At 37.6% G+C, this 10104-nt stretch overlaps 1 protein-coding gene across 3 annotated transcripts; it reads right to left on the reverse strand.

The window, feature by feature from the left end:
- Nucleotides 1-1321: 1321 nt before the first annotated feature.
- On the reverse strand, nt 1322-10038 carry tefa (TEF transcription factor, PAR bZIP family member a). 3 transcript variants are annotated; one of them, XM_052113146.1, is made up of 5 exons: nt 9812-10038; nt 4670-5038; nt 4255-4463; nt 3288-3499; nt 1322-3135 (listed from the first exon to the last, which is right to left on the reverse strand). In XM_052113146.1, the coding sequence occupies exons 1-5, from the start codon at nt 9885-9887 to the stop codon at nt 3114-3116; spliced, it is 888 nt and encodes a 295-aa protein (XP_051969106.1). In that variant the 5' UTR covers nt 9888-10038; the 3' UTR covers nt 1322-3113. The 3 variants fall into 3 exon arrangements, with proteins under 3 accessions (XP_051969106.1, XP_051969105.1, XP_051969107.1); XM_052113145.1 differs by lacking the exon at nt 9812-10038 and adding an exon at nt 5489-5945; XM_052113147.1 differs by lacking the exon at nt 9812-10038 and adding an exon at nt 5200-5459.
- Between the last annotated feature and the right edge of the window lie 66 nt (nt 10039-10104).

Below are 10104 nucleotides of genomic sequence, written 5' to 3' on the forward strand. Positions count from 1 at the left end.
TTCCTTTTATGAACATATTTAAATATATACGTGTGTGTGTATATATATGATAGAACAATTCAATGAACAGAGCTTATACAGGGCCATTGTGGGGCATTCCCTGCCTAAATAATTATTTGATAAATTAATAACTACTTGCTTGATCTGAACAAAGTGGGTGTCATTTTAAAGCTTAGAATCTGGACTTTACAATGCATAGAGCTCATCTTGCCATTTCTGAAATAATGCTTTCTAAATTGCTTCAAAATAAGAACTGTTTCATTCAGTTTTCTTATCACAACAATTATATCCAAAGTTGGTGAAACCGTAAAAAATATGAGAGAGCCATGTGTTATATATTGTTGGAATGGTGTCAATTAGTAGATTAAAATGAGCAAATTGTTTTACTCAGAGGCCAAACTGCAGTGAGTATTAGTTTATGAAATTCCCAAAGACACATAAATAAACTGAAGTACTTTTTTTCCTTATTCCCAAAACATACATATAACTTTAAAAATGACATTTCATAATTTACAGCAGACTATACTGATGAAAGTGAGCCCTAAAACAACATAATATAAGTACATCTTGAAATATTTTTCAGAATGTACATGTAATGATGATGCACAAGAGGGCGCTTTGTGTGTGTGTCTGAGGAGTTTATGTGCAAACACACATCACTGTGTTTTGTAGTCTAATCCATTAATTTCCAGTAGCTGGTCATTTTTGACCGGGAAAATTAAAAGTGTAGCAAAGTGAAATTAGACCATTAAATTGTAAAGAAAATTTAATTTTTTCCCCCAAACACCATCTGTGAAAAAAAGTCAAGGAATTGTATTCCAATTGGAGATATATATTCATTGCGCAGGTCAAAATTACCAGAACACAACATAAGGGTTAAGAAAATCTAGCTATATTGAATGTTTAAAACCACTGTTCAGGATGGTTCATTGCTTGAGATATTGTTTTCAGTACACTTAATAGAATACACTTTATGAAAGGCTGAACTGTTGGATAAACTTGATTAAAATCAAATGTGACCACTACTGATGAAACCAACAATACTATAAAAACCCGCATGAATAAGTTTTATTCTTCAGACTGTTTTTTTTGTTTGTTTTTTTTGTGTCAAATCAGTTTGCGTATCACACGACTTTCTTTAGCTCCTCCCTCTTCGTGTTATTCAAACTTTTTGGCATCTGTCTGTTACACAACAATCCTCACATCTGTAATTGGAAATTCAGCTGGTCATAATTCTCTTCGGTTTCAAAGTATTGTGCGATTAAACAAATATCTTTAGTAAGGTAAAAATTATACAAAAGCAATACATATTTTTGAGGTCTTTAATAATATGTACAACATGAAACAAGAGGCCAATATATATATATAAATAAAGCACTTCAAAAGAAAATTCTTCCCAAAAGAACAGTAACAAGCAAAACATTAAAATGACAATTGGCATCTTATATACAACATCCTATTTAAAACAAAAACATTGTGTTCTAGTTGTGGGAAATGTTCTTCAGCATTTAGATCAAAGTTTAGATGAACACCCCCCCCCCCTTTATTATATGATAATAAATGATGTCCTAACATCCACTTCACTAAATGAATGCAATATTTGCTGTTTGATATGACTTAGGAATTTAACCTTTATCTTCCTTCCCTGATGTGTTCATGTTTCAAAAGAACTAGTTTCAGAAAAATTGACAAAATATACAGTAAAGTTGCAAGCCAGGGTTGATTGCTTAACAAGAGGTTTGAGTTTGGTTGCTGATATGTAAACCAGCTAAAGACACTTACGGATCAGAGTGACACTGAGCTAAAAATTGTCTAGTTCACACTGTCCATGTGAAGCCATAACCTATATTTTCAAAAATAAGTCTATCTGAAAAAAATAAAAATATATATATATATATATATATATATATACACACACACAATGCATATAAAGAAAAAAGAATAACTATTTCAGCACTGAATTTGTTTTGCTCAGTCCTGAACAGAGAAACCTTGATCTGTCAACAGTGTTATTTATAGGGATAAACAGACCTCAATGCATAGGGTAAACTACCATGGTGTAGTCAACAGTATATGATTTATATAATATGTCAAGAGCAGAAAGCAAAATATAAAAAAAGAAAACCGTAAATTACCTGATGTTGTACTTCTAATGATCTTGGAGACAAAGAAGACTATAAATGTCCATATTTTTGTAAGTTTTAAAGAAATATAATGCACATATCAAAACATTTTCTACTAAACACTAGCACTTGATGATTGACAAATTTTCAACACAAATATAATTCTTGTTTATAGTTAGGACAGGTTACCACACCTATAGACCTAATACACATTAGTGGCATCTTTGATTTTTAAATGGAACAACGAGGCCTTGAGGGGATAGACTTACCATCTTTTCAGTGGCACGAACGGTATAATGCTCACATCTGATTTTTCACAACTCAGGTTGTCTGGAGTTCTTTGTATACTGAATGTTCTTGGACAGATATTTGATCAATGTTTTGACCGCAGAACGATCCAAAAACACTTTAAACTGCAGTACAGGCCATTGAAAAGTCTGCACATCTATCCCTCACAGCCTCGTTGTAATTCCCATTAAAAATCAGAGATAGCGCTAGCGTGAATAAGGTCTATCTGCACTAATGACAACATTTTCACTACTGTTGCAGAAAAAAAAGGGCTAAAAAGTACCACTGTGTGGTACATTGTACCAAATGTTCCATAGGACGTCTTGGAATAAATTTAGTATTTCAGAGAAGGACTTTTATACCATAAAACTCCCCGTAAAATAAAAAAAAAAAAAGAGGGGAAGAACATTTTACAAAATGGGTGCATTATTAAAAAAAGCACTTAAAAGTTCAATCAAATATATTGTGTATGCAGTTGCACTGAATCCTAGCTTAAATGATAGGAGTGGTTGACAGGATTCTGCAGTATAGGCATATCAATATCACCTAATTCTTCCGATTGAATCATTCATTCATTCATTCACTTATCTCCAGTCTTCTCCAATTCATCATCTTCTTCCGGTTACCCCAACTATCCAGCCCTCCATACTCAAAACCATTATTAATTTATTGCCTTTCAACAATGCAGATAAATACATTTTTTTAGAGGTCTTCAGCTGGATCACTTGAAAAAAAAAAAAAAAGAAGAGAAACGGTTGGTTAATCACTGCAAGGTTTAAAGTGTATTACTTTATAGAGGTGAATGTCAGTGCTGATTGTTTGTATATGAAAAACATCTGTGTGTTGAAGTGGAATTTTGCCATAATTGTTCCTTACAGTTGTCCGTATTTGGCTTCGTAGCGGACCACTACATTCTTGCAGCGCCCAATGTCCTTGCGCAGCTCCGCCACTTCCAGCCTCAGTGCTGTGTTCTCTCGCTCGAGAAAGGCTGCTCGTACAGTAATCTGGTTCTCCTTAAGGCGCCTGGCATCCCGTGAACGTTTGGCTGCAACATTATTCTTATTCCTCCGCTGCCAATATTTCTCATCCTGAGATAGTGAGGGAATAAATAAATGAGTGGAGGTAGACCAAATATCAGTTTTGCCAATTAAACAGTACCAATAGTTGCATATATGGAAATATCGTTATCAGCAAAAATCCATGCCATAAGAGGCCGATAGTTGCAAATTATTTGATTGGTACAATTTATTGCTATAAACCACAATTAACCTTTAAATATTAAATTTCCGGTTCTGAAATTGTACAACAATTCAAGTCAACTCAAATAGTCCAATTTAGTGTATAATAGTGTAAGGGCTGTGCAATATGGACAAAAAAAAAAAAAAAAGTGATTTTAATTTTTTTTTTATAAATATTGTGATTTTAGCAAATTCTTTTCCATATCATACATCCTTATCAAACATTTCACAATTTTCAGTATTCAAAAACAAATTCTCGGAGTGAAAAATTGTCTGCATAAGTGATGCTAGCGTTAATTATATCTTTATCCTTTTCTTTTTCACCTTCCCGAATTCTGTTCTGTTCCCTAACTGGTACCTTTATTGCACACTGCATTGTGATTAGTGAGATCTCATCAGTGTGCTAGACATGCACCAATCATAATAGGGAATTCTGAGAGAGAGAAAAAAAAATTGCATATGCTCATATTACGATTGCCATTAATTGCATTGTCCGACTTCATGGCCTCATGCACATATACCTTATAGGCTTTTTCGATCAAAGACATTTCTATTGCACAGTATAAATAATTATTCTGTGTTGACTCAAATTCAGGTGTATTTACCTTCTGCTCCTCAGGCACAAATACTTTCTTGGCTTTCTTGATCATAGGCTGTGGTTTCAGTTCCTCCTCAGAGAAACGATGTTTACGGGGATCAAACAGTTCACCTCCAGGTACGCTGGAGAGTACAAGGTCTGTGGGATCTGGCTCGAAGTTGACCTCTATTTCAATATCATCTGGGTTAATGGGATCTGGTGTCACACGGTCCATATCTGTATAGTAAAAGCTGAATTACTATATCCCAACAATTAACTTCAACCTAAACACAGTGCATGTTTTATTACTTGCAAAAAAAATTAAATTCTTAAGTGTTTAATACTTGTTTTAGAGTCTTAATGGAACAATCAGTCAGAGTTATGGTAATGTTTTTTTCGTTGGTAGGAAAGGAAAAGTACACAGTTCTCTTCTCACTACTGACCCGATTCGAAGTCTGTTGCGCCAGAGCTCGATGTTGTGATTGTGACCATTTCATCCTCCTCACACTGATCCAGTTCCATGACAGGGATGAGAGAGACCTTGGCTGCTGAGGTCATCACTGTTGGGGTTGTGGATAGCTTTTCAGTCGAGTTTTCCTTAGAAAGACTCTTTTGCTGACCCTCATCCCCTGTGGCAGCAATGCCATTCTCCATCAGAAATTCTTCCAGATCCATGTATTCCAGGTGGAAAGTGTCACCATCATAGGGAATGGTCTTGTCCCAGATGGCAGGTGTTAAGGCGGCTGATGGCCCCATTCCACTGACCCCTCCAGAGTCGACAACCTCTCCCAAGAGCTTCTCCTTGTCATTTTCTGCGATATAAATGCACCATAATAAACAAAAAAGTGATAGACAAAGTATTAAATCGCGGTGCTAACCTTTGTCCAATTTGATTTCTTAACGGTACAGTAATTTGTAATCAGACAATGCACCAATCAACTCAAATCTAGAATGGGAAACAAAACACATTTACCTGAGGAAATAATGTTAATGAGATTTTAAACTCATATTTAGATTTTACTTCAAAGATGGTGTAAGACACAAAACGAGCTGTATCATTCCATCCAGGTTTTCAAGCTTGCAGTTGTTGGGCATCACGTGCCAAAGAGTAAATTATAAATAACGCGAAGACATGAGCTCTATTTACATAAAGAGGCGACGATTCGTGATTTGTTAACATATAGGATGCGTTAGTCAACAACAATTTGGCAGCGCGAGCCGACCTCAGGCAGTGCAGCCGCGAGCGGTGCTGAGACACTTACCGTCGTCGCCTTCGAGAACATTCGGTGGGGGCATTTCCATGATTTTCTTCAAAACCACTGGAAAATACATCTGCGTACCATTCCCCGTGTCCACCGTGACGGAAACATGCTCTTCTGCCATGTCTATTGAGGATTTCGCTCAGCGCGTGAGAATAGAGTAATTTTAGTAAAATGGAGGCAATCAAGTCTAATCAAGAATATGGTTTCAGCATGTTAGGTTAGAAAAACGTTCAAACTTGGTTATTGAAATCACCCACGCCGGTCAACACCTTTCTGTTTACACACTCTGCTAACAACTTTCAATGGGAAGTAGCTAAAGCCTTCTCAAAAGGTCGCTAGATTACATAATGCGTTAATTAGCATATTCATGATGTCATGTCGTATTTGCTCTCTACCTAGTGTTGCTTCCATCCAACTCTGAGCTCAAATACTGGTTTATTTTTAATACAGCCGAATTACCAATAAAGCTGTTCTCATTTACATCTTTTTTTCTGTTTCAGTTGTCAGACAACGGAACGAGTAGGAGGACATAGTGATTGAAACGGGGCCCATTAAGACTACATGTTAACCAGCAGTCACTTCCAAGCCATTTCCAAAGTGCTCCTCTTCACTACTAAAATCCTGATTTAATAACCACGTCGTCTGACCAAATCACCACACACTAACACTGATCAGCTACTACATTAAAACCACCTGCCTAATATTGTGCAGGTCCCCTAGTGCCACAAAAACAGTGCCAACCCATAGGCGGAAATTGCAGGGGGAGGGGTCAGGACCCCCCACATCTGAGGGTTGTCTCCCCCTAAAATATCGTTAAAATATGTGTATTGTAAATAATATAATGATATATACTTAAAATAATTGTTTCAGAAATAAAATAATACAAATGCAAACGGGGCAACAACAAAAAACCCCTTGGTGTTGCCTTGTCAATTGCCCCCCCCCAACATTTTGATGAAATTTTCACCCCTGTGCCAACCTGCATCTCTGAATATCATTCTGAGATGATGTCCTTCTCACCACAATTGTACAGAGCGATTATCTGAGTTACTGTAGACTGTCAGTTCGAATCAGTCTGGCCATTCTCTGTTGACCTCTCTCATCAATAAGGTGTTTCTGTCCTCAGAACTGCAGCTGGATTGATGTTTTGTGTTTTTTGCACCATTCGAAGTAAAATCTAGAGACTTCACAGAAATACTCAACACAGCCCGTCTGGCACCAACAATCATCCATGCGATCATCTAATCAGCCAATTGTGTGGCAGCAGTGCATAAAATCATGTAGATACAGGCAGAGGCGCAAAAAACATATATGCAAGGTATGCAATGCATAGGGCACCATGTAAAGGGGGTACCAGTGGCTCACTTATAGTGGATTTTTGTGTAATGTCCAAGGCTGTGTGTATTTATTGTGTTCGATTACAGCTGCTGAGAGACTGGTAATACATTTGTCATCTTCTCCCATCTTAAATTCTTAATCTACCGCTCTCTACTTTTTTCCTCTTCTGGAAATTAATTCAACTGTAATTGTGGATTTTTTTTTTTATTTTGGTCTTTGTGCAAACGGGTAAGTGAAAACAATATTAGCTGTAAATTCACCGCTGTCAAAGTTTACCCTGCAAACTTGTACTTCCTCATTCCAAAACCTGGAATGTGAAAAAGGTCTATTGCACTGCTTTGCTCACCCTTCTCCTGAACAGCCTATAATAGTTTGTTATGGCCTCACACGTGCAGTCACACCATGCTCAGTATGGATAAAGACCAATCACGAAGCAGTAAATGTTTAGGAATTTGTGATGGGAAGATCGGATCATTTTACTGACTTGCATCTTTGAGTCTCATTCAGCAAAATGAACGAATTCAAGTAATTTCATTCATTCAAGCAGAATTCACTTAAAATGTTACATTTGCCCCCCCCCCCCCCAACATGTCTAGGCCTACTTACGCAAACTTTGATTACAGTCCCAATTAGGAAAAATGTATAATGCAGCCAAGGAAAACCTCCGGAGTCGTCTTGTACTTTACTCGGACCAGAAGACTCCAGAGGTGAACTAATTATTTTGGTTTCCTGTGTGAGCAGTGCATAATATACGACTGTCACATGACAAAAGAACGAAGGACTCGGACAAAAGGAGTCGAGGTTAACTTATTATCCTATATGATTATCTAATAATTTCTGTTTCCTGTACAGCGCCTATGCAGTTTTCATGGAACAAACAAGGTTGCAATGCACATGCGCAGCCAACACAAAATGAAAGAATCACTCTCTGAGACTACTCCCCAGCAAACATGCCAGTGCGGGCCCACTGTGGGTAAGTGTGGGTTTTCTGTGGGACAGTGTGGGCAAGGGCAAACCCTTTGGGGCCCCATGTGGGCAAGCCCACTGTGGGCTTGCCTACAGAAAACCCACACAGGCCCCCAGTGGGTTAGTCCATGCGGGGCCCATAGCAGTTTTGCCCATTTGGACCCACATGAGGATTTACTGTGGGCAACCCACAGTGGGCTTGCCTACAGAAAACTCACACAGGCCCCCAGTGGGTTAGTCCATGCGGGGCCCATAGTCGTTTTTCCCATTTGGGCCCACATGAGGATTTACTGTGGGCAACCCACAGTGGGTTTGCCCACAGAAAACCCACACGGCCCCCAGTGGGTTAACCCATTCGGGGCCCATAGCAGTTTTGCCCATTTGGACCCACATGAGGATTTACTGTGGGCAACCCACATTTAGCATATAGTTAAAAATAGTAAAATGTTTAGTTAAAAAAACACACTTTGGGGTGTACCACTGGGGCCCTACCTGGGTCCCATAGTGTGGTGCCCACACGTGCCCATGCATTTCGCGCCGGTATCTGGGCCCACAGTGGGCTGCCCGCAATGGCCCCATTCGGGCCCCGATGGAGCATGTTTGCTGGGTCGTTCTTCTGAGTCACATAAAAGTTAGTTCAAAATAAATGGTTCATGAACGACCCATCACTAATAGGAATAGGAGTTTCACGAGTAGGACGAGGTTTGACAAACATTCTTGGTTTCTTGAACATGGGATTACAACAGGTGCTGTGTACTTTATCATTGCATTCAGTCATATTAAACGTCTCATCTATAGTTTATTATAAGATTATTATGACGAATTATCATTGCATTCAAGTAATATGCAGACAATATTACAGATGCATTACAAATCACCTTCTCTTCAATAATGGTACTTTCTATTCTCATTTAATTGAAGTTGGTTCAATAAACTGAACATCTAAGGTGGTGTGGGACATTACCTATAAAATTGAAGTCCCAGGTTACCTGTACATTCTACTTAATATAGATTGCAAAGACAACCAAACATGCTCTATTCTTGATTAAGTCAGTTAATTAAACTTAGTGACACATGACTTGGGGGTTTTGTTCAACTAAAAAAATAAAAAAATAAAAGAGCAGGACCCTGCGGATCAAGGGATGATTCAGTTCATTGCAAGTCGATCATTCAATCTCATGTGTGCTCATGATCTTACACATATTTCAAAATTACAACTAATTTCTTTAAGAGTAAATCTTTAATGATTTATTATTTTATATATATTTTTTAATTGAGTGCACTTTTAATGTGCATCTTATTAGTAAATAAATACATAATAGTGCAATGTTATTGTCTTTACAAACAGTGGTGTAACATGGGTTTTGCGCTTCACATCCAAAACCACTGGACACTATGCTCCTCCATGATGTCACATTGCCCACATGCCTGGTATAAAGTAATTTAACCCCATGTCCGTAATGCAAGCAATGTATAGAAAGGATGGTTCCCCCCAAAAAATATTTCCCCATATTCATCAAGTCTAGTGCATCATTTATTATGAGTTTAAGAAAAATTTAAACTCGGTTTAAAATACGTCTAATGTTTAATTTAATTAACTATACCACTTGGTTCACTTTGAGCCCTGCACTAATCAAAAACAGTACCACAATTATGAGGTGTCATATTGTAATCGATTAAGCATCTAATGTCACATGTAACTGTAGAGTCTCACTCTGTACCAGTTGTTTAAATTTCAGACTACCAAAAACAAAAATAGATTAATCTCCAATTCACTTTTAATTGCATAACAGAAGACAAGATTTCCATAGACACCGCTTTGGAATTCCAATATGACAATATTTGTAACCACAAATAGAGCTGTAAAAACAACAAGGGTCAGGTGCTCCTAACCTCTACAGCTAAAATAAACCAGCAGATGGGATGAAAACAAATAGCAAATTATTTTTCATTGTACTGTATTTGTATAATACTTTAAGGTGATAATTTGAACGCAATGCATCATTTAATAACTCTTACCGTTGTCATCAATCGACGGGATTGAGAAGGGGTACTCGAGCAAGGCTTTGAATATTTCCGGAATTTCAATGGACATCTTAAAACAATATCACTTTCTCAGAACCTGGAAAACGCTGGTCACAGAAGTCAGCTTTATTTGAGCTTCCACTTAATCGAACTTCCACGTGGAGTTTGTCACTGCGACAATTTCAAGCTCAACAGGGAATTCTGAAACTTTTCACCCCAGTCACAAGGTCCGTCCTTTGATTACGAAGTTACTCAACTAATCCCGCCTCTAATTTAATTATTTACGC

This window comes from Xyrauchen texanus, chromosome 40, assembly GCF_025860055.1.
Source record: "Xyrauchen texanus isolate HMW12.3.18 chromosome 40, RBS_HiC_50CHRs, whole genome shotgun sequence".
In the NCBI taxonomy this organism is placed as follows: Eukaryota; Metazoa; Chordata; class Actinopteri; order Cypriniformes; family Catostomidae; genus Xyrauchen; species Xyrauchen texanus.